A 24652-nucleotide genomic window follows, 5' to 3' on the forward strand; every position below is an offset into this window, starting at 1 on the left:
AGAACTTGCCTTTAACCCAGCTCAATACACAATTGTAAAATTGGACAGTGAGACCAGGAAGGATTTTTTACCCAAAACCTGGTTCTGCATAGAAGACAGATACAAAATGCAAGAGAAACTCAATGGGTCAGGCAGCATCTCTGAAGAAAAGCAGTAGGTGACGTTTTCGGGTTGAGACCCTTCTTCAGAGTCATCTTCCGGTTCTGCATTGTTAGGTTGATGGCCAGTAAACTATCCATTTATCTTACGGCCTTCCTTGAAAGTTTAGGGACACACACTGCTAGATCCCCGTCTTTCTCTGCACTTTTAACAGCCTGGCATCATGCATGTTCCTTTGCCTTGTGTGCCCTCCCCCAAGGGTGGTGGTCGAACTGAAAAGGAGGTAGTTGAGGCAGGGACTATTACAACATTTAAGAAACAATTAGACAGGTACATGGATAGGATAGGTTTAGAGGGACTTGGGCCAAACACAGGCAGGTGGGACTAGTGTAGATGGTGCATGTTGGTCCGTGTGGGCTTGGGCCGAAGGGCCTCTTCCACGCTGTACGACACCGACTCTCCATATAATGTACCCGAGTAAATTTACCCTTCATAAGTGAAAACTTTTGAAAGCAATGGAAAACAAATATTAGCTTATGATCACAATCTGAACCCTCCCCTGTGGCTACTCCCTTTCAAATTCCTTACGTCCTTAAATTCCTTTCAGAATCTAGTTTCATTTCTGGCCATTAAACCCAGAACCATCCCTTATCTTGTTGGAGCATGCCATATACTCACTAAAATGTTTTTCCAGAATGCATTAAGAACTTTTTGTATGATATCCTTTAGACAATATGGATTCAGTTATTATTAGAAAAGACTGACTCCCCTTTTTATTGGTGGCTGTTATTTTTTTCCAGGGACATGTTTGCCCACTTCCTACTTTATCCACTGATTGTTCAGGGATAAACAAGCAAGTTTAAACCATTTACAGCTTATTTGATCATCCTAACATTTTAACCGTACTCTATAATTGAACTGTGGTCTTTATCAGAACCAAGAATGCCAAAAAGCAGTGGTCCATTTTATTGTGCAGGAAGGAACTGCAGATGCTGGTATAAACCAAAGATAGACAAAAAAAGCTGGAGTAACTCAGCAGGTCAGGCAATATCTCTGGAGAAGAGGAATAGGCGACTTTTCAAGAAGGGTCTCGACTGAGTCGCTGAGTTTGGCCAGCTTCATATTTCTATCTTTATCTTTATTATCTTTAAGTCCAGTCTCATTAACAACAGGAGTATTACAGTTGCATGAATGAGGACTTAAAATAAACGATCATAAGGAAAGTCAAGTACATCATTTTACTTAGACCAGGACAAAAAAAATAGAAACCAGCATAAATTTAATATATCATCAGATTAAAATGTTCAACTTAGAACTACAGGCAATCAATACACGATGTTCTTTACATAATGATGGTGGCAAATTTCTCAAATCTTGAGAGCTGGTAAGTCAATTGGTAAATACCATCTGTCTGTAAAAGTAAGAGTTGGAAGACAAGCGACACCTTTTCTTGCGCAAATTCAGGTTCTTTCATGATGGGTCCGTTGCGTTTGACCTCGAGATGTTTGGTCAATAAGTGGACAGCTGAGATAGTCAACAATTCTGTCAACCCACTCCATCAAAAGGCATTTAGGCAGCAGTGTAGGAAATGGGAGCAGGCTATGTTCAAACTGATTCACAAAAGTAGTGAGTCGCTTTTAATAGATCCTCAAGAATGGAAAACTCATTCTCGGTGAATGGGTTGGGTCGGCATGGTGCTCCATGCTGGTTTAATAGGTGTGTGCAAGATTCCAGATGTTAGAAAATCTGCAGCAAACTGGACTCGCAGCTACTGGCTTCCTAAAACCGAGTCTTCCTCTTCCTTCCGGTGTATTTTGTGTCACTTCGAACCATCCTGGGTGGGTGAATAGCAGTAGTTAAAGAACCATACAACTTCCAAACTATATCTTCAATGAATGGAAAGACATTTTATAATTTCCCTCCGAGGGCAATACATAAAATATTGTTGCAGGGTTAAAAAGTGCACACAAAGTATTAGAATGGACTGTCAAGTGGAACTAATATTAACACAAGTATGACTGGCCGAATGGCCTAATCCTTTGCTTGATTTAATTGACTTTGAGGGAAAGCAAGCCCCCGCAGACAGCTCAGATCTCCTCCCATCGTTCTTCAGAGCTGCCCACTCCAACACACAGAAGCAACTTACATTCCCTTCTGTGGAGAAGATGCATCCTATCACACTGTCTCCTCTGGACAGTAACCATTGAGTTTGGGAAATTCTCCCCAAGCATGATTCCAGATGTTTGTGATTTAACGGGAAGAGTTTTTATTTGCCTTTGCAGTGCAACTCAGAGGAGATAATGCTGAAACAGCCATTAGTGGGCTTCTCTGCTGAAAGCAAAGCAAGGAAGTGGTATTGAATTTCTTCAGGTCCGATGCATAAATCAATGAGCAACTGCACAAGAACAAGTTTGAAGAAGCAGTTGCATTTTGGGATGGAGCCAGCTCCTTTTACAAAGTCGCCCGCACAATGTACAGTCAGTGAGGGAGCAATCCTATTCTCATTTCATGCACCAACAAGGGGGCAAGGACGTACAAAGATCCTGCCCGATTACTTCGTGGTTCTGCACACTAAGCAGACCAGGGAGATTTTGTCGAGGAGCTAAAGTTTCAGTGAGGCTCTTGTTACATGCAGTGAATGGCTCAGCTCAGCTCAGCCCAGCCCAGCCCAGCCCACACACACACACAGTCCTCTCACCTTCCTTGACGCCTTCGGCGCTCCTTCTTCTCCAGAATCCAGTCCCTGCTTCCCTTCACAGATTTCCCTTTCATGTTCTTAAATCTCAACCTGCGGAAGAATGGAACATGATTGGAACCAAAGTGCTCAGCCAAGGCTTAAGTGGACGAGCATGGCTATGTATCTGCAGCCCTCCTATTCCCTATTTTCTCAGAGGTTCAGGATTCCACCTTCACCTGACCTATTCCTTCAATCAAGAATACTGCGGATTGGTCTGAAATTCCCCATAGAGATGGGGACGGTATACGACAGTTTGCCACAAGGGCTGAAAATGAACATTTCCCCAAGTTCCCACTCCACTGGCAATAGCAGCAGTAGTTGGCCCTGGTTCTACAGACCCTGCCGGCATTCAGATATATGCCGGCCATTAAACAAAATCACTGAAAGCCAGTTTAAACATTAGGGTTATAGAGTGATACAGTGTGGAAACAGGCTCTTAAGCCCAACTTGCCCACACCGTCCCAACGAGTCCCACCTGCCTACGATTTGGTCCATATCCCTCCAAACTTGTCCTATCCATGTACTTAACTGTTTCTTAAACGTTGGGATAGTCCCAGCCTCAACTACCTCCTCTTGTTCCATACACCCACCACCCTTTTTGTGAAAAGGTTACCCCCTCAGATTCTTATTAAATCTTTTCCTCTTCTCCTTGAAGCTATGCCCTCTGGTCTTCGATTCCCCTACACTGGGTGTATGGATATACACAATCTCCAGGTTTAGATTTATTACTGTCATATGTACCAAGTAGAGTGAGAAGCTTTGTGTTGCATGCCATCCAAACTGATCAGATCAGATATACCATGCAGATACAATCAGTTAAAACTCAAATAAGGGTGGCTGGAGGGTCATCAGTCTTACGAACTCTGCTCAGTTTAGAATGTTTCTTGTCACCTTGGACACCACTAGTCCAGTTTCAGATCTAATCGAGTAAACCCTTTGCTTGGTTTTCCAGATAGATCAGCCATGATTGAATGGCGGGGTAGACTTGATTGGCTGAATGGCCTAATCCTGCTCCCATAACTTATGAGTTACCCATTCAGTACTTTGCTCTCTGACTTCCCCAAAAGACACAGATTCACACTGGAATAGTTTGACGTGCGAGTGTCCTCTGTCAAAATGCCTTTTCCTCATAAATGAAGCATCAAGGGACGGAAGCTGCCTTAACAAAGCATCAAGCACTGCACATTGTACAGTGCCAGATTTCCACGAGGTATAAAATAAGCTGCCTGAAAGGATACATCTTGACAGAGCATCCAGCACCTGTAGATGTGCCGTTCCTCTTTCAAACCGATATTCAATTAAGAGCTTCCTACAGGGATCATCAATAATGATCGGCAGGAAGAGGGCCACCACCCATGATTAGTATTGTCCACCTGGGAGAGCTGGAGACTGGTGTTACAGCTGCACCTTGCAAAACAAACTGGTCCCTCTGGTCTGCACGGCTTCATGACAAGCTCTGAAGGTATGAAGGCCAGTGCCTTACTGCCCAGCCCCTGTCACCCAGAGGTCCAGTGAAGGCTTCCACCCACAGGAACCAGGTTGGGAATTTGAACTGAACCATTGAAGGGAGCTCCACACTTCTTTTATCCAGGCAGCGTCAAACCCACAAATTGTACGAGGCAGGAAAATGTGGCAACCGGCAGCTCACGGCCGCCACAACGATATTCCTCAATTGTTATTGGTTTCTCTGTAACAGACAGGGAGAGATTGTAACCCTTCCTGCTTTACTGCGAGATACCTGAAAGCAGTAATCACTATGCTGACCCATTCACACCTTCAAAAATATTCCGCAACTTTATTGCACTGGTCTAAAACAAAAACGCCTTTTACATACATCGAAGCAAACCCATAATTATTGACCACACACATAGATAGATGAAGAGGTCAAAGGGACCAACAGGAAGTCTCTGAATGGTGAGAAGTGAAAATATTTAGTGTAATTACTGTGAGGAATATGTACAGTATGAACAAGGGACTAGTAGAAGGGTCTCGACCCGAAACGTCACCCATTCCTTCTCTCCCGAGTTGCTGCCTGACCCGTTGAGTTCTCCAGCATTTTGTGTCTATCTATGAACAAGGGACTGATATACGATCTCTTTGCACTGCATAAATTGAGCATTTAAAGTGCCTCAGAACAGTCAAATGAGCTGTGGTGCTTTTTAATGGTTCAATGGTGCATTTATTGTCACATGTGCCAAGTGCTAACACAGTGAATTACTTTTCCTTACAAACAGTCCAATAGAGTATGTGGGTGATATTTATCAAATGTTTAAATACGTCTCTGTTATTTTAGATTGGCATTTATTTTCCTGGATATTTAAAGGAAGGGGAGTTGTGGGGTCAATCAAAGGGAGTCAGCGAGCTGTGGGCGAGAGAGAGAGAGAGAGAGAGAGAGAGAGAGATAGTCACCAATCACGATTCTCGCTCTCGCGGATCTCCGAGAAACCCCCCCCCCCCCCCCAATTCCCGATCAGCAAGTGTATTGAAATAGTCTACTGAGGCTGCATGCAAGAGGCACCATGTTTTTGCGACAATCTCCAAATTCCACGCACTAGCTCTTCTGAGCTTCTGTTCCAGGCAAGTCCCAGGCTGTTGAGGGCCGCCAGCCATCTCCTTCCTTGGACGCCACTTCCCTCTCCTCGCCCGCCCACCTTTGTTCCCCGGGACAGCCTCCTGCAGCCGACCATGAAGGCGCGGTTGGCCCAACCTAGGCAGGCCCGAGCTCCAGGTTATCTGCCGCGTGGAGCACCATGTGGCTGCCAATTTTAATTAAACCAAAACTCAGATAGGACTTTGTGATTTCTGATTATTACTGTGGGCGGAAAATCCGTGATTTGTGTTTGGTGCCCAAAAGGAACCGGTTTTGCACCGGAAATTCTGAAAAATCATTTTCAAGTCAGTCGAATGACTGGCTCAGAACTGCTCCTGTACCCAGCAAATAATCTGGAATTTGAAACTTCTCAGATACATTTTTCCCTGGTTCCCTGAAGAGACTTGTTTGTCACTACCACACACCTCTGTGGGTACAGGTACATGGGTGAAAAGCATGCTCACCCGTGTAGGGTGTTTAAGTTTACAAGAATGATTCCAGGACTGTGTAGGAGGGCCTATGACGAGCGTTTGTCGGCACTGGGCCTGTACTCGCTGGAGTTTAGAAGAACGAGGGGGACCTCATTGAAACATACATAATAGTGAAAGGCTTGGATAGAGTGGATGTGGAGAGGGCGTTTCCACTAGTGGGAGAGTTTAGGACTAGAGGTCATCGCCTCAGAATTAAAGGACGTTCTTTTAGGGAGGAGATGATACATTTATTTAGTCAGGGGGTGGTGAATTTGTGAATTTCTTTGCCACAGAAAGCTGTGGGGGACGTCAGTAGATATTTTTAAGGCAGGGATAGATAGATTCTTGAACAGTACAGGTGTCAGAGGTTATGGGGAGAAGGCAGGAGAATGGGGTTAGGAGGGAGAGAGATAGATCAGCCATGATTGAGTGGTGGAGTAGACTTGATGGGCGAATGGCCTAATTCTACTGCTATTCCTTATGACCTTCTGACCCTCTCTTTCTCCTGCTGTGTCCTGTTGCCTGACGCTGCTCCCCCTCTCCCTCCAATAACTTTTTTCCCTTCTGCTTTATCTTATCCCTTCATCGAATAGCACATCTCCATTTTGTTCATCTCCATTATCGGCCATGTCCTTGATTTCTCAGAATGAACTGCCCATGTTCTAGTCTCGTACTTTGACACAAACCACTTGCTCCAGTGATAAGGCCTATAATTCTTCCATTGTTTTCCATCGCCTAATTCAATTGTTTTGCACTCCCTGGCGCTCAGTTAATATTCAGTAGCTGGCTATCTGTTGTTTCAAGTGTCAATGCATTCTCATCTTTCAGGCTCCACGAGTTTTATACGGTTCCCTGCTTTCACACTGGCTTTGAAGTCAGCATCATTTTGTTCTGCTTTGCTTCTCAACCGAGCATGATGTTAATATACATTATAATTATTTTAAACAATGATCCATGACAACGATGATTAAATATGTCAGACACATTTCTATTCAAGATTATATATTTCAGATTTTACTGGTTAATGGAGACACAAGAGACGGTAGATGCTGTAACCTCCTCTCCTCTTTATCTCAGTTCTTCCATCTCAGTTCTGATGTAGGTTCTTAACCCCCCCAACATCTACACTTCCTTTGCCACCACAGATACTGCTCAACCCACGATGTTCTTCCAGCAGATTGTTTTTCACCTTTCAAGCTATATCTTGCAAACCTCCATGTATTTATACCTATCTAGTCCCTCCTCAAGCTTCACATTAGCACTACACATTTCTCCCGAAGTTCTTATTAAATTTAGCGAGGCTGGCAATCATAAGTTTACGATCTTGAATTTTTCACCCCCATAAGTGCAAACATTTTACCTGGCATTTGTGAACTGCACTTGATTCTTTGTCTCCTCTTCCTGTTGTGATCCAAGGCCCTAAGCAAGGAACAAGTGAACAAAATACAAATTAGACACTACTCTCGTCAGAATACAAATCAAATTCATACAGTGATCTGAAGGCAAAGTACATTAACAACAGACCCTCGAGACCTAAGGGAGAGAGGACGGAGCATGGAGGAGGAAGGATGTGAAAGAAACCAGTGAGGAGATGGTGTGTTTCAGGAGGCCAAAACACAGCCGGCAAAGGGGAAAAACAGGGTGAAAGTGTTCTTTAAAAAAGGCAAGCCTTTTAAAAGAGTCCCAACACGAAACGTCACCCATCCATGTCCTCCAGAGATTCCGCCTGACTGATTGAGTTACTGCAGCACATTATGGCTTTTAAAATAGTCTGTATTTGTCTCACAATTTACAAAGAAATGTCAGGCATTGAACATGCACAAGGAACAGTAGAGCCAGGAACACAACCTTTTGCCCACGGTGTCCTTGCAAAGCATGATGCCATGTTAAACTATTATCCTCTGCCTGCACATGATCCACAGCCCTCCATCTAAAAGCCACTTAAATTAGACTTTACGTGTCCTAAACGTATTTAGTACGTGTTTAGTATTTATACTAAAAGGGTCGGAACCCTTCTTCAGACTTCTCAGAAACCAAAGACTAGATGCCAATTTTCTGCCCCAATAAACTGACTAGACCTAGAACGTTCAGCATAACATTCCCTTCCATCATCCAAGTGCAACTGATAGCATTCCACCAACTCGCAGTTATTATTCGATACGATAGAACTTCACTTATCCCAGGGGTGAAATTTGATCTGCCAACAGTCAGAAAACACAAGATTACATGAAATTAAAGTGAGGAGTGGAAAGGATTGGGGATGAACAAAGATTGGGGAGGGTAGTCAGTCTACCCCACGACAGAAGGGGGAGGAGTTGTACAGTTTGATAGCCATAGGGAAGAAGAATCTCCTGTGCTGTTCTGTACTGCATCTTTGTAGAACCAGTCTGTTGCTGAAGGTGCTCCTCAGATTTTAGATTTTTTTTAGATTTAGATTTAGAGATACAGCGCGGAAACAGGCCCTTCGACCCACCGGGTCCGCGCTGCCCAGCGATCCCCGCACATTAACACTATCCTACACCCACTAGGGACAATTTTTACATTTGCCCAGCCAATTAACCTACATACCTGTACGTCTTTGGAGTGTGGGAGGAAACCGAAGATCTCGGAGAAAACCCACGCAGGTCACGGGGAGAACGTACAAACTCCGTACAGACAGCACCCGTAGTCAGGATCGAACCCGAGTCTCCGGCGCTGCATTCGCTGTAAGGCAGCAACTCTACCGCTGCGCCACCGTGCCGCCTGTGTTGACCTATGTGTCATGGAGGGGGTGAGCTCCAAGGTTGTCAGGAGCTTATGAAGAACGCCATGTGATGACAATCATAATAGAGCTCCCTCCTCCAGTTGGAGAGCCTGGTGATTAACAGGGGGATGTGCAACTCCCCCCCCCCCCCCGGGAGCCAGGCTTTTGTCAGACCTCCTCCCTGCAGAGTCTTACTTTCAACGGTTAAAACCTGCTCGGAAAGTTTTAGTTTGGTTTAGTTTAGAGATAGAGTGTGGTAACAGGCCCTTCGGCCCATCTTGTTCATGACGATCAAGCTGCCCCATTTACACTAGTCCTACCTGCCAGTGTTTGGTCTATATGCCTCCAAACTGTTCCTATCCATAATGACTTTTAAATATTGTTAATTTTATAGAGGCCAATTAACCTACAAACCCGCTTGTCCCTAGGATGCGGGAGGGAACCAGGGCACCCGGAGGAAACCCATGCGGTCACAAGGAGAACGGGCAATCTCCACACAGACAGCACCCGAGGTCAGGATTTGTGGTGACCTAAAAATCTCTCAACATGGTTAGAAATCATAATTCTACAGCGGGCAGACATTATTGCACATTTAATAGAAAGTCTTTGGGCAACAATTTTAGGCAAGAACCATTGTGTATTCACATAAACGTGAAAACATTTCTTACTATGGAAGTAGCACAAACACAACATAGAGCATGCACGAGTCCTTAAACCCCAGTGAAATAAGACAGCAAAATTACCAATGGCAGCTTTCCAGGCGCTCCTGCGAACAGGCACAAGAAGAATCTAAGAGAGGTAGAGTTAAGCATTAGAACTTTCATAGGCACTGGAGAAAGAACATCTGCTTATGTTTAGCATTTTATCACGTAACGCATTCTAAGGTGCTGCAAAGTGAAAAAAAAAATGCTTTTGAAGTGCAGTAATAACCACAAGGTTCCCTCTAATTCCCACCCACACAAGAACTGACCCCGTGAGATCAGCTAACTCAAGAGATCAGATCTGGGCCCCACTTGTCCAGGTGACTCGGCAGCTGATAGAGCTGCCGCCTCACAGTGCCAGAAACGCAGGTTCGACCCTGAACTCAGGAGCTGATTGTGTGAGATTTGCATATTCTCCCTATGGCTGCGTGGGTTTCCTCCGGGTGCTCTGGCTCACTCCCATATCCTAAAGATGTGCATGTTTGTCGGTTAATTGACTCCATTGAAAATAAATACCCTTAATGTGTTGGGGCTGGATGAGATCGTGGGATAACAGAGAACCAGTGTGAATGGATGGTTAAGGGTTTGCATGAACACAGTGGTCTGTTTCCATGCTGTACATCTAAGCTAAACTCAATCGAATTAGGCCATGGACAAGGCGGACGTTCTCAGCAATTTCCAATAGATTATAAAGATGCCGGCCTTTTACAAGCTTTACGGACATTTACATTATAAGTGTCCAACATAAGATAGTCTACACCAAACATAAAAGTCAGTCTTGTTCATCCTTATAAAAAGAATATGCTGGCGAAAGTATAACCAGAGGTGACCCGTTAAGCAAATGTCTGTAGATACACAGGAATAAAACCCATCAACTGCAGTGGTTTAGTTTAGTTTCATTTAGAGATACAGCATGGAAACAGACCCTCGAATCCGCGCCGACCATTAATCATCCATTCACACTGGTTCTCTGAAATCTCATTTTCTCATCTACTGCCTGTGCAATAGGGGCATTTTTTGTTTTAAAGAGGCCAAACAGTACAAACTTCATTCAGACAGCGCCCGTAGTCCAGAACGAAACTGGTCTCTGGCACAATAAGGCAGTAACTCTACTGCTGTGCCACTGTGCTGCCCCAAATGTTCTTTGAATATTGGTCTTCCAGTGGGAAACACAAGCACTCTGATACTCACTTTTTTGCTTTATTGCTGTTGGGATAATCCACCACCACACCACCTGTGAAACCAGCCTTCATTGCCTGTGCGGAGATCAGGTCCATCTGGAAATGTTAAACAAAAATGATTTTACCCATTTTGATCCATTCTTCCTTTCAGTAACCCCTCCCTCTCTCCCAGGTAAGAAAAAGATCTTTCCCGGGAGACACCTTGGGTGTCTTTCCCAAACGACGGTGTGGGACATCAGCACATTACTCAACACAGCTGTACAGAAGGCTCCCGGCTCGAAACATCACACATCAATTCCCTCCCCAGATGCTGCCTGACCCACTGAGTTCCTCCAACACTTTATGCTTTGCTCAAGAGTCCAGCATTTTGCAGCTTCTTGTGTTTTACGACTGTTGGCAGCTCAATCTCCTTCCTGGGATAAATAAAGTTCTATCACATCGTATCCACACCTACATTGATTACTGTTCTGTCAAACATGGCCACTTATGACAAGAGATATCAAACCAAGGGCTGGCCTGTCAGTTCTATTGGTTCAGGTGCATGTGAAAGATCTGAGTGCCCACTCCATCTGTTGCAAGGAGCGCTTATGCCTACATATGTTACATGTATTCTGACCTGTGTTTTGCTCTGAATCTTTAACAAATTGTTATCAGGCCACAATAAAACAAAATGCTGAGATGCAAGTATCTCGAGGCACCTGAACTGCAGGAGGGAAATCACCGCGGACTGCAATCCAAACACTAGTAACTCTCAGCAGGTCAGGCAGCACCAGCGGTTGAAAGAGAAATAGTTCATGCTTCAAGGCTGGGATGATGGGCCCCAAAGCTGAAATATTCATTATTTTTCTTTCTGCAGAAGCTACCTGACCGGCTGAGTGTTTACAGACTTTTGCTTTTAATAAAAAGGCTTTTCATTGTACCTTGGTACACGTGACAATAAATTAACCAACTAAATTTACATTTCGAGCATCAGCAGTTTTTTTGTTTTCTGCAATCCAACTGCACCTTCTCAATACTGTAACCACACACGTACATTTGCAATGGGTTTTTCGGATGACAATTTCAAGTGGGAATCATGTTATATTTTCCCCTTACAACTCCTATCCACATACCTGTAGGCCCAATTCAGGCCAACTAACTCAGAATAGAGTAAACATAGAAACATAGAAAATAGGTGCAGGAGTAGGCCATTCGGCCCTTCGAGCCTGCACCGCCATTCAATATGATCATGGCTGATCATCCAGCTCAGTAGCCTGTACCTGCCTTCTCTCCATACCCCCTGATCCCTTTAGCAAAAAGGGCCACATCTAACTCCCTCTTAAATATAGCCAATGAACTGGCCTCAACTACCTTCTGTGGCAGAGAATTCCACAGACTCACCACTCTCTGTGTGAAGAAATGTTTTCTCATCCCGGTCCTAAAAGACTTCCCCCTTATCCTTAAGCTGTGACCCCTGGTTCTGGACTTCCCCAACATCGGGAACAATCTTCTCGCATCTAGCCTCTCCAACCCCTTAAGAATTTTATATGTTTCTATAAGATCCCCCCTCAGTCTTCTAAATTCCAGCGAGTACAAGCCCAGTCTATCCAGTCTTCCCTCATATGAAAGTCCCGCCATCCCAGGGACTCAACTGGTGTGGTATTCCGTTAAACATCAGCCAATTACTGCAGAAACTAGGGGCATCTCTGGAGAGAAGGAATGGGTGACGAGCCACCCGAGTCTTGACCCGAAACGTCACCCATCCCTTCTCTCCAGTGATGCTGCCTGCCCCGCTGAGTTACTCCAGCATTTTGCGCCTATTTTTAAATATTGTTAGACCTGTAATGTGATGATTCAATCTGGATGAGCCCACACAACATCACCTTATCAAATAATCACAAAAAGCACCGGTCACAACCGGTACATGGATTACAATTTCAATGGGCATGCTGAATTTATCACACAAAGGTCATCATGATTATCTGTGCAATGAACTGGGGAAATAGTTACAAGAGGGTGACATATGCACAGTATATGTTGGATGTCAAGTGCCATGATTTTAATTTTGCAATAACCAACCTGCTCAGAGTTCTCAGGATACAACTGAAACACGGCCCTTGCTCCTCGCGCCTGTTGAATAAACCAATTAGATCAGGAAACTGTCCAGCACGCCACATGATCTTACATAATTGGTTCTCAGTTCCATCAGAGTGAACTACAACAGCACCAACAAATATTTAATGGGGCAAATTCTCCAAAAGCTTCCACACCAACCCCCAAATGGATCCCCACAGGATGAAGTAAATTACATAATATAATTCGGCACAGTGGCGCAGCGATAGAGGTGCTGCCTCACAGCACCAGAGACACGGATTGGGTGTTCTCCAGGAGCTCCAGTTTCCTCCCACATTCCAAAGACGTACAGGTTTGTAGGTTAATTGGCTTGATAAAATTGTAAATTGTCCCTAGTGGGTACGATAGTGTTAGGCAATAGACAATAGGTGCAGGAGTAGGCCATTCGGCCCTTCGAGCCAGCACCACCCTTCAATGTGATCATGCCTGATCATCCACAATCAGTGCCCCGTTCCTGCCTTCTCCCCATACCCCCTGACTCCGCTATCATTAAGAGCCCTACCTAATTCTCTCTTGAAAGCATCCAGAGAATTGGCCTCCACTGCCTTCTGAGGCAGAGAATTCCACAGATTTGCAACTCTCTGAGTGAAAACATTTTTCCTCATCTCCATTCTAAATGGCCTACCCCTTATTCTTAAACTGTGGCCCCTGGTTCTGGACTCCCCCAACATTGGAAACATGTTTCCTGCCTCTAGCGTGTCCAATCCCTTAATAATCTTATATGTTTCAATAAGATCCCCTTTCATCCTTCTAAATTCCAGTGTGTACAAGCTCAGTCGCTCCAGTCTTTCAACATATGACAGTCCCGCCAATCCTGGAATTAACCTGGTGAATTTACGCTGCACGCCCTCAATAGCAAGAATGTCCTTCCTCAAATTTGGAGACCAAAATTGTGCACAGTACTCCAGGTGTGGTCTCACTAGGGCTCTGTACAACTGCAGAAGGAGCTATTTGCTCCTATACTCAACTCCTCTTGTCATGAAGGCAACATGGCATTAGCTTTCTTCACTGCCTGCTGTACCTTAAAGTGCGGGCATCGCTGGTCGGCGCGGACTCGGTGGGCCAAAGGGCCTGTATCTGCGCCATATCTCCAAACCAAACTAAACAAAGCTTACCAGACAGGCGTAGAGAGAGCTGAAGAACGTGAGGAGTCGTTTTGGTGGTTGATGACTCTTCTTATCTGCATTACACAACCACTGAAGAGCGGAAATACTAAAGGAAGGAAAAGCACATCATCAAATTCATTGCTTCCACCTTCCATGCTCTTTTAGGTCTACCAAGTCTTGTCTCATCTGTCAGGTATTTAAGATTGAAATTGGAAGTTTAGCTTCCAATTAAATGAATGTTAGTCCAGAACCCACTATCACTTAGCTATGTACTAGACAGAAATCTAATTTTCTGATAATTGGCATGATGTAGGTTGGGGGTAGACAAGCTGGAATAAAACAGATTGAATATAAATACTCAGTTTGGTTTTAGAATTGTTGCCTTACAAGTCAACTAAGAGCTTTGTTCAAACATGATGCAGTGGCTAAAAAATGGATGGTTACAAATAGCAGTTATGTAATCGAAAATCAAAAGGTACCCAGAAAAGTGCTTCTGGTATCCACTCATCCCAAGCCTCGTTCACCCATCACCTATGTTTGCTGACACACAGTTTAGTTTAGAGATATAACACAGAAGCAGACCCTTCAGCTCACTGAGTCTGCACCGACCAATGATCCCCGCACACTAACACTATCCTACACACACCGAGGACAATTTACAATTATACCAAACCAATTAACCGACAAACCTGCACGCCGTTTGAGTGTGGGAGGGAACCAGAGATCCCAGAGAAAACCCATGCAGGTCATGGGGGAACGTACAGACTCGGTAGAGACAAGCACCCGTAGTCAGGATCAAACCCAGGTCTCTGGAGCTGTAAGGCAGCAACTCTGTCGCTGCGCTACCGTGCCGCCCAAACTTAGTTAGGTGGGTATAAACTTCTCTTTGCTTACAAATCCCTTCATTACTTCATGTCTCGCTATCTCTGATACTTCGCAAGAATTCTCCACCGGTCCGGTCATCTTTTTCTACATCCCCATTTTGCAGTTATTCCAGTGGGAAACCATGTCTTCAACTGCCTGACCTTGAGTTCTGGAATTGTTACCTTTACTTCTCCAAAATTATTTCTCTTGCTTTAAATAACTCCCTCAAAACCACATCTTTAACCAAACGTTTGGGTCATGTCTTAGCACTTCCAGGTGGTAGTGTGTCAAATTTTCTATAATACTGGACCAAGTGGACCGGTTGGACCCAAACCTCCAGCATCGGTGCAACACCCTCTCCTCCCCCCCACCCTCTCCTCCCCCCCACCCTCTCCTCCCCCCCACCCTCTCCTCCCCCCCACCCTCTCCTCCCCCCCACCCTCTCCTCCCCCCCACCCTCTCCTCCCCCCCACCCTCTCCTCCCCCCCACCCTCCCCCCACCCCCTCCCTCCTCCCTCCTCCCCCCTCCCTCCGTACTCCATCCCCCTCAACCCTCCTTATCCTCCCCTCCCTCCCTAGGAGATAGATTTAAACTTTACAATGTGAATAACTTTTAAAATATAACACCGATTTCAATTAAACTTCTTCCATGGCGATGGTGAATAAGGTGGACCTACAATTGTTGCACTATTGTGTACCGTTTGGGCTGTAGTTCAGGAACAAACAAACAGACGGATTTTAGTATATAGATTGCTTCTGTGAACTTCCTGCAGCCACATTACTCCATTAAATCAGTGTGGACGTGATATTGTTATTGGGATAAAAGAGACTTAATTGAAATCTGAATTGGAGTTTGCAGAAGGGTCACGACCCAAAACATCACCTCTTCCATTTCCCCAGAGATGCTGCCTGACCTGCTGAGTTACTCCAGCTTTTTGTGTCTATCTTAACTGATTTTAGGACTTGCATGCAATGCTTTCATTATACGCATCAATTCCTTTCCCCGAAACCTTTTGTAGTGATAAAAGAAAGTCTGCCACCCGTGTTTCAAACCGGTGTGTGCAAACAGACACAATGTCAGTTCCCCACAAATCTCTATTTTACCTGATGCAGCCATCAAAGGTGCCGGGCCGGAAAGGCATGCCCGCACCCATGTCTCCAAGAATAAGATCACCTTCCACCTCTCTCTCCAATGCAACGTCTGTCAGGTAAAGGAAACAAGACAAACTTTGGGCCATGCTATGCAGAAACAGCGAACAGATTTAAGATTAAGATCCTGTTGCAATGCTTAAGAAACATTTAGGCAGGTACATGGATAGGATAGGTTTCGAGGGACATGGGCTTAACGCAGGCAGGTGGGACTAGTGTCGATGAGACATGTTGGTCGATGTGGTCAAGTTGGGGCGATGGGCCTGTTTCTACGTGGAATGAGCAGTTACCTCATTATTTCAGGACATATTCGAGCACGAGTCTGATTACAACAAAAGTAACATTGCCTTAGTTTAGTTTTAAAGATGCAGCGTGGAAGCAGGCCCTTCGGCCCACCGAGCCCACGCCGACCAGAAATCACCTGTTCACATGCTAGTTCTGTGCTACACACCCGAGGCAATTTACAGAAGCCAATTAACCTACAAACCTGCACGTCTTTGGCGTGTGGGAGGAAACCGGAGCAACAGGAGAAAACCCATGCAGTCACAGGGAGAACGAACCATCTTTGTACAGACAGCACCCGTAGTCAGGATTGAACTCGGGTTTCTGGCGCTGAGAGGCAGCAACTCTATCGCCCATCACAGTGCCGCCCTAACATCTTAATGTTTTTAATTATTTTTCTGGCTGGTTCCTTAACCTTTCAAATTGTTTCTCTGCCAAACAAATGGTGTTAGAGAATATTCCCTACATAGCAGTCCTTCAGCTTACAAGGTATGTAAACATCCCAAAATGACCGACAAAAATAGGCCATTCATGCTTTTAAACTACATATTTTTCCAGTCTAATCCAACAACTGTTCATTTCCCATTCTTAACTCACCTAATCGCGAACCATATCCTTAAAATTCCAAGCATAGACGGCATTCATTTAGCTGAAGTTACGTTCAGTCCGCCATAGCCTACGCGATCTCCCGGTTGCCAAACATTTTAACTTCCCTTCCCATTCCCACACTGATCTTTCTGTCCTGGGCCTCCTCCACTGTCAGAGTGAGGCCAAACGCAAATTGTAGGAACAGCACCTCGTATTTTGCTTGGACAGCTTACACCCCAGCGGTATGAACACTGATTTCTATCATTTCAAATAACTCATGCATTCCTTCCTCCCCCTCCATCCCAGTCATTCTACTAGTTCCACTGTTCACATCCTTGTATCCCTCATTAGCACATCTTCCCCAGCCAACAGGCCATTATGCACTCCATCCTTCGAGGTCATCTGCTGCCGGCCCTGATTTGATCTGGTAATTTTCTCACCTCCACCCTCCCACCTCTATCTGTCAGTATGAAGGAATTCCACCCGAAACGTCACCTATTCCTTTTCTCCAGAGATGCTGCATCTACCCGCTGAGTTACCGCAGCATTTGGTGTCTATCTTCCTTAAAATTGGTATTTGTGCTCACTTTTCAAACACTTAAACATTAAACGCAGTCTAACATCACATGCCTGCACAACCACAGAAGATTTGACATCCAATCTGGTCAAGAATCACATTTGCTCTTAGATTTTAATATGCCAAAAGTCCTAATTACTAAAATACCTTTTCAATTCAATATATAAAATGCATTTCCTTTCACTAACACATTAAATTGCAGCACACATTTTTGGATCCTGACTTTTGCACACACTTTGTTTGGAACCCTCTCAATGCCTTCATTGGCACAACCAAGCCGAGCCAATTTTATTCCCTCATTCATTTATACTTCTCGCTATCAGTGTCTTCCAAGTCTGAATGCTGAACTGTCATCTCTGTACTCTGAACAAGAGACTGGAATAAACTGAAAAACTGAGGAGTGACAAAAGAGAGCCCTGCGCAATAGACAGCACAAAGCCAAACTGCAACAGGACTGGATAACACCACCTACCAAGCATGGCTGGACTGATATCCACACCAACCCAGTAATGTCCTTCTTCTGAGAGGTAATCGCCACTGAGCCCCGATCCACATCTGGTAAACAAACAGAAATGATAGCCAAGAACTAAAATGGCACTTTTTTTTTTTTAATGGTCATTCCTCACAACATGAAAACTAATTCTGCAGTTAAATTTCAGCAGAATTTTTTTTTTTTTAAAGAAAATATTTTTTAAAAGATGTAAAATTTCAGCAGAAATTTCGACTTTGGTTTCAAGTGTTTATTCTGTTTGGGAGTGCAAGTGACATTATTGTTTTCTATTTCTGGCATCAAACGCTCCTGTCCGGTATAGAACACCCATAAATGGGACCCCCCCCCCCCCGGTCTGAATTTCAACGTATCCCCACCTTGTTCAGCTATTCCACACCAGCAGCTCACGAGAAGTTGACACTCCACCCGGGATGGTGTGAGGGGACCGGCCCTTCATTCCACACCACCATCATCACTCCCTCTATAGCAACAGTATTGTTACATCCCAGTGGTATAAATATTTATTTCTCTAACTTCAAGTTGCTTTCCCACACTCTCTCCATCTCTCCCCTACCCTAGTTCTCCTACTAGTTTCACTGTCCTACTGATTAATTTTACAGTTTGGATGCCTCGTTGTCACCTTCCTCTCATGCAACAATGAACCATTGTATATTTTGTTGATATACATGCCTGCTTGGACCTGTTCTTTACATCTTCCTTGTACCCTATCCTTATCTCGTTTCCCTCTCCCCTGACTCTCAGTCTGAAGAAGGGTCTCGACCCGAAACGTCATCCATTCCTTCTCTCCAGAGATGCTAAGCTACTACAGCATTTCGTATCTATCTTCGGGGGTAAACCAGCATCTGCAGTTCCTTCCTATACTAAAGAACTCATGCACTGCTACTCCCAGATGCCCAGTGAAGAATGAGCCAGAGAAGCAGGTTCCCAGTCAGTCCATTCTGTGGAAATGCCATAGGCAAAAATAACAAGAATAAAATACGAGGAACCAACTAGCGGGATTTCACTTAATATTCAATGATTCCACCAGACTAAAGTTTCGGAAGATTCATACCCAACGTCCAGGAGGAAGCAAGGTTGATCCTCTGGTAAATTCAGCAGCTCGACAGCCCTCTCTGACATCTGCGCCTGGATTGTAATCATACGCGTGCTGTGAAAAGGAAGAAACCACAATTTTATGAAGTAACTGGTTTGTTCTTGTCAATTGGTGATACAAAGTACCGTCGCAACAAAGGTGGTAGGTTTTCCTCCATCATGATCCAACAATGATCCAGTTGGGATTTTAGAAGGCGACGACATTCATTGTACAGACCTGGTGCCAGCCCATGCAGCATGGCATGCCGGATTGTAAACACTGATCCGCACTCCAATAACACAATCACCACAGGTCCAGGACAAGACATCAGCCCCATTTACAAGTCTATTTATTTATTCACAAAATGCTGGAGTAACTCAGCAGGTCAGGCAGAATCTCGGGAGAGAAGGAATGGGTGACGTTTCGGGTCGAGACCCTTCTTCAGTCTATTTACAAGTCTATTTACTTCTATAAAACCCAATATTCCCTACTTGCAATTAAGCTGTGAAGGCCAAGTCAATGAATATTTTAAAGTTGGAGATTGACAGACTCTTGATTAGTAAGGTTGTCAGAGGTTATGGAGAGAAGGGAGGAGATTGGGGTTGAGAGGGAGAGATAGAAGATGGAGGGAGAGATAGATCAGCCATGTTTGAATGGCAGAGTAGACTTGATGGGCCGAATGGCCTAATTCTACTATCACTTATGATCTTTGCGTACGGCACCCTAACACCAATCTGCTGTAATCAGTTCGCAAACTGAAGGGTAGGAATCACCCACAGGATCAGCCAGAGTTCCCCAGTTCAGAGTTGAAGAAGGATCCCAAGATGAAATGTTGCCTATGCATGTTCTCCAGGGACGCTGCCTGACCCGCTGAGTTACTCCCGCACTTTGTGTACTTCAGCAGTTTAGAACCACGTCCCACTACCGCAAATCATTTTTCAGAATTCATTAAGAAACTATAAAACATTCAATAAACGGAGGTTCTGAAATACCAATACCCATTAAACATATTTCATGGGACAAAAAATTGTACACTATTCATTACTACCTAACTTCATCAATGATAAGAGCAAAAACATCAAGGCAACAGCTGCACTTACTTCCGTGTATACTTTTTCGCTTCATCCACACTGTAAAACTGGAAGAAAGAAAAGTTTAAACGTCATCAATTTATATCTTTCCAGAACTTGAATAGCGCAGAAACCTGACCAATGTACAAAGTAACATATTAACTCAAAGAATAAGACATAGGAGAAGAATTAGGCCATTTAGCTCATTAAGTCTGCTCCACCATCTATCTATACACTAAAACTCTTGTTTGTTTGTTTGTTTGTTTGTTCCTGAACTACAGCCAAAACGGTACACGATAGCATGACAATTTTAGGCCCACCTTACTCACCGTCGTCCCTTTGGTGCAAATGGAAGAGGTTTCATTGAAATCGGTGTTATATTTTTTAAGTTATTCACATTTTAAAGTTTAAATCTATCTCCAAGAGAGGGAGGGAGGGGTGGAGAGGGGGGGGAGGAGTGAGAGGGGAAGGAGGGAGGAGGGGGAGGAAGGGGGGGGGGGGGGAGGGAGGGAACAGGGAGGGGGGAGGGGGGAGGGGGAAGAGGGGAGCGGGAGAGGAAAGGGTGCTGCACAAATGCAGGAGAAGTTTGGACCCAACGGGTCCACTTGGTCTAGTTTGATCTATTTTTCCCTCTCAACCCCATTCTCCTGCCTTCTCCCCGTAGCCTTTGACGCCCTTATTAATCAAGAAACACGATGTGGTCCTGGCTAAATAGTTAAATAGGCTCTTCATATGATGCACATTGCCACTCATTTACACAAAGGTCAGCAGATATACCAAGGTATGCTCTGAATACAAGATAACACAGCACTTGGAGACACCAGCGTTCAGAACTCCTCTCAGACATTGACAGTACTAGGGTGGGGAGGGAATAGCAAACCCCTCTCATGGAAAGAGGGGGAAGACATCCAGAATGATGAATGTCCAATATGGCAGCACAGGGTGGAATCCCCACTGATGCTAGTGGGAGGGGGTTCTTCCCACTGGACAAATATTTGGACAAACAGCTCCTAGTGTTACTGCACTGCAAAGTTGTCCTCCCAGACACTCACTTTCTCCAGGGGGACAGGAAAAGAGGGGTAGACTGCACTTTTATCATTTTCGGTACTGAGGAGCAAGACTGTCCTGGGAGAGGGCAGGCATATCCCCCCTCTCCTCCACCATCACCCCATCTCCTCCACCATCACCCCCTCTCCTCCACTATCACCCCCTCTCCTCCACTATCACCCCCTCTCCTCCACTATCACCCCCTCTCCTCCACTATCACCCCTCCCTCTCCTCCACCATCACCCCTCTCATCCACCATCACCCCCTCTCCTCCACTATCACCCCTCCCTCTCCTCCACCATCACCCCCTCTCCTCCACCATCACCCCCTCTCCTCCACTATCACCCCCTCTCCTCCACTATCACCCCCTCTCCTCCACTATCACCCCTCCCTCTCCTCCACCATCACCCCTCTCATCCACCATCACCCCCTCTCCTCCACTATCACCCCCTCTCCTCCACTATCATCCCCTCTCCTCCACTATCACCCCCTCTCCTCCACTATCACCCCTCCCTCTCCTCCACTATCACCCCCTCTCCTCCACTATCATCCCCTCTCCTCCACTATCATCCCCTCTCCTCCACTATCACCCCCTCTCCTCCACTATCACCCCTCCCTCTCCTCCACCATCACCCCCTCTCCTCCACCATCACCCCCTCTCCTCCACCATCACCCTCTCCTCCACCATCACCCCCTCTCCTCCACCATCACCCCCTCTCCTCCACCATCACCCCCTCTCCTCCACCATCACCCCCTCTCCTCCACCATCACCCCCTCTCCTCCACCATCACCCCCTCTCCTCCACTATCACCCCCTCTCCTCCACTATCACCCTCTCCTCCACCATCATCCCCTCTCCTCCACCATCACCCCCTCTCCTCCACCATCACCCCCTCTCCTCCACTATCACCCTCTCCTCCACCATCACCCCCTCTCCTCCACTATCACCCCCTCTCCTCCTCCATCACCCCCTCTCCTCCACCATCACCCCCTCTCCTCCACCATCACCCCCTCTCCTCCACCATCACCCCCTCTCCTCCACCATCACCCCCTCTCCTCCACCATCACCCTCTCCTCCACCATCACCCCCTCTCCTCCACCATCACCCCCTCTCCTCCACTATCACCCCCTCTCCTCCACTATCACCCCCTCTCCTCCACTATCATCCCCTCTCCTCCACTATCACCCCCTCTCCTCCACTATCACCCCCTCTCCTCCACTATCACCCCTCCCTCTCCTCCACTATCACCCCCTCTCCTCCACTATCACCCCCTCTCCTCCACTATCACCCCCTCTCCTCCACTATCACCCCCTCTCCTCCACTATCACCCCCTCTCCTCCTCTATCACCCCCTCTCCTCCACTATCACCCCCTCTCCTCCACTATCACCCCCTCTCCTCCACTATCATCCCCTCTCCTCCACTATCACCCCTCCCTCTCCTCCACTATCACCCCTCCCTCTCCTCCACTATCATCCCCTCTCCTCCACTATCACCCCCTCTCCTCCACTATCACCCCCTCTCCTCCACTATCACCCCCTCTCCTCCACTATCACCCCCTCTCCTCCACTATCATCCCCTCTCTCTCCTCCACTATCACCCCCTCTCCTCCACTATCACCCCTCCCTCTCCTCCACTATCACCCCCTCTCCTCCACTATCACCCCCTCTCCTCCACTATCACCCCCTCTCCTCCACTATCACCCCCTCTCCTCCACTATCACCCCCTCTCCTCCTCTATCACCCCCTCTCCTCCACTATCACCCCCTCTCCTCCACTATCACCCCCTCTCCTCCACTATCATCCCCTCTCCTCCACTATCACCCCTCCCTCTCCTCCACTATCACCCCTCCCTCTCCTCCACTATCATCCCCTCTCCTCCACTATCATCCCCTCTCCTCCACTATCACCCCCTCTCCTCCACTATCACCCCCTCTCCTCCACTATCACCCCCTCTCCTCCACTATCACCCCCTCTCCTCCACTATCACCCCCTCTCCTCCTCTATCACCCCCTCTCCTCCACTATCACCCCCTCTCCTCCACTATCACCCCCTCTCCTCCACTATCATCCCCTCTCCTCCACTATCACCCCTCCCTCTCCTCCACTATCACCCCTCCCTCTCCTCCACTATCATCCCCTCTCCTCCACTATCATCCCCTCTCCTCCACTATCACCCCCTCTCCTCCACTATCACCCCCTCTCCTCCACTATCACCCCCTCTCCTCCACTATCATCCCCTCTCTCTCCTCCACTATCACCCCCTCTCCTCCACTATCACCCCTCCCTCTCCTCCACTATCACCCCCTCTCCTCCACTATCACCCCCTCTCCTCCACTATCACCCCCTCTCCTCCACTATCACCCCCTCTCCTCCACTATCACTCCCTCTCCTCCTCTATCACCCCCTCTCCTCCACTATCACCCCCTCTCCTCCACTATCACCCCCTCTCCTCCACTATCACCCCCTCTCCTCCACTATCACCCCTCCCTCTCCTCCACTATCACCCCCTCTCCTCCACTATCACCCCCTCTCCTCCACTATCACCCCCTCTCCTCCACTATCACCCCCTCTCCTCCACTATCACATACTATCTCTCTCCCCCACACTCAGATCCTCCACGAACCGATCCCTTCGACACTCACCCCCTCCTCCACAACTTTCAATATCATCCCTCTCCCCATACTTTCCCCTCATTATCTCTCTCTCTCTCTCTCTCTCTCTCTCTCTCTCTCTCTCTCCCTCCCTCTCCCTCCCCCTCGCCGCCATTACCACTTCAGGCGGTGCCCGGTGCTCGGGCCGCCCGCCGCGACTTGTCATCACCACCCCTGCCCCGCGCGTTGCGTCATCACCCCGCGCCGTCGTGCAATACGTCATCAGGTCAGCGACACGTCCGCCCGCATCTTGGTAAAGGACCGGCATTGACACTGGAGGGATGGAAACGGACTGATCCCCACCATCTTGGTAAAGGAAGGCGAGGCCTGCGGCCACGAAGGATTGTAACCAAAGATAATAGTATCTTTGATTGAAACGGACTGATTCACCTCGCCTTCGTTCAGCACTGTCGCCAATAGTTGATATTTAGTCCCCTCCATCAATGAGGGGAGGGGAGGGCGATGAGATATCTATTGGGTGGAAGGGCCAGAAAGGAGAGGACAACTTAATGGAGGGGAGGGAAAGAGAGTCATGGTGTGATACAGTGTGGAAACAGGCCGTTCGGCCCAAGTTGCTCACACCGGCCAACATGTCCCAGCTAAACTATTCCCACCTGCCACCATTTGGTCCATATCCCTCCAAACCTGTCCTATCCATGCACATGTCTAAATGTTTCAGAAAAGTTGGGATAGTCCCTGCCTCAACTACCTCATCTGGCAGTTTGTTCCATACACCCACCACCCTTTGTGTGAAAATGTGATCCCTCAGATTCCCATTAAATCTTTTCCCCTTCACCTTGAACATGTCTGGTCATTGATTCGCCTACTCGCGATAAGAGAGACTGTGGAAGATGGCCGGATACTGAAGGGATTGAAACGGACCGATCCACATCATCTTGGTAAAGTAAGGCGCAGCCCGCGGCCATGGGCGGACACTTGAGGGATTGAAACAGACGGATTCACCTCATCTTTGTTCAGTCCTGTCGCCAACAGTTGATATTTACAAGATATATGCTCTACTCTGGAGTAATGGCTGGAGGGAAGGGGATAGGGGAGGATTTATGAGGATGTTGCCAGGACCTGTGGCTCTGAGCTATAGGGAGA

General features: G+C 46.6%; 1 protein-coding gene and 1 non-coding gene across 2 annotated transcripts; both read right to left on the reverse strand.

Annotated features, from left to right (window-relative positions):
* Nucleotides 1–1187: 1187 nt before the first annotated feature.
* On the reverse strand, nt 1188–23759 carry bud23 (BUD23 rRNA methyltransferase and ribosome maturation factor). The gene is made up of 12 exons (XM_078405920.1): nt 23667–23759; nt 19882–19919; nt 18761–18856; nt 17671–17753; nt 15708–15804; nt 13749–13845; nt 12580–12630; nt 10532–10617; nt 9383–9428; nt 7257–7315; nt 2798–2887; nt 1188–1933 (listed from the first exon to the last, which is right to left on the reverse strand). Exons 1-12 carry the CDS (start codon nt 23712–23714, stop codon nt 1879–1881), a joined length of 846 nt encoding a protein of 281 aa, XP_078262046.1. The 5' UTR covers nt 23715–23759; the 3' UTR covers nt 1188–1878.
* Nucleotides 4445–4575, reverse strand: LOC144597097 (small Cajal body-specific RNA 20). Its single transcript, XR_013547696.1, has one exon.
* Nucleotides 23760–24652: the final 893 nt, after the last annotated feature.

This window comes from Rhinoraja longicauda, chromosome 9, assembly GCF_053455715.1.
Source record: "Rhinoraja longicauda isolate Sanriku21f chromosome 9, sRhiLon1.1, whole genome shotgun sequence".
Taxonomy (NCBI): domain Eukaryota; kingdom Metazoa; phylum Chordata; class Chondrichthyes; order Rajiformes; family Arhynchobatidae; genus Rhinoraja; species Rhinoraja longicauda.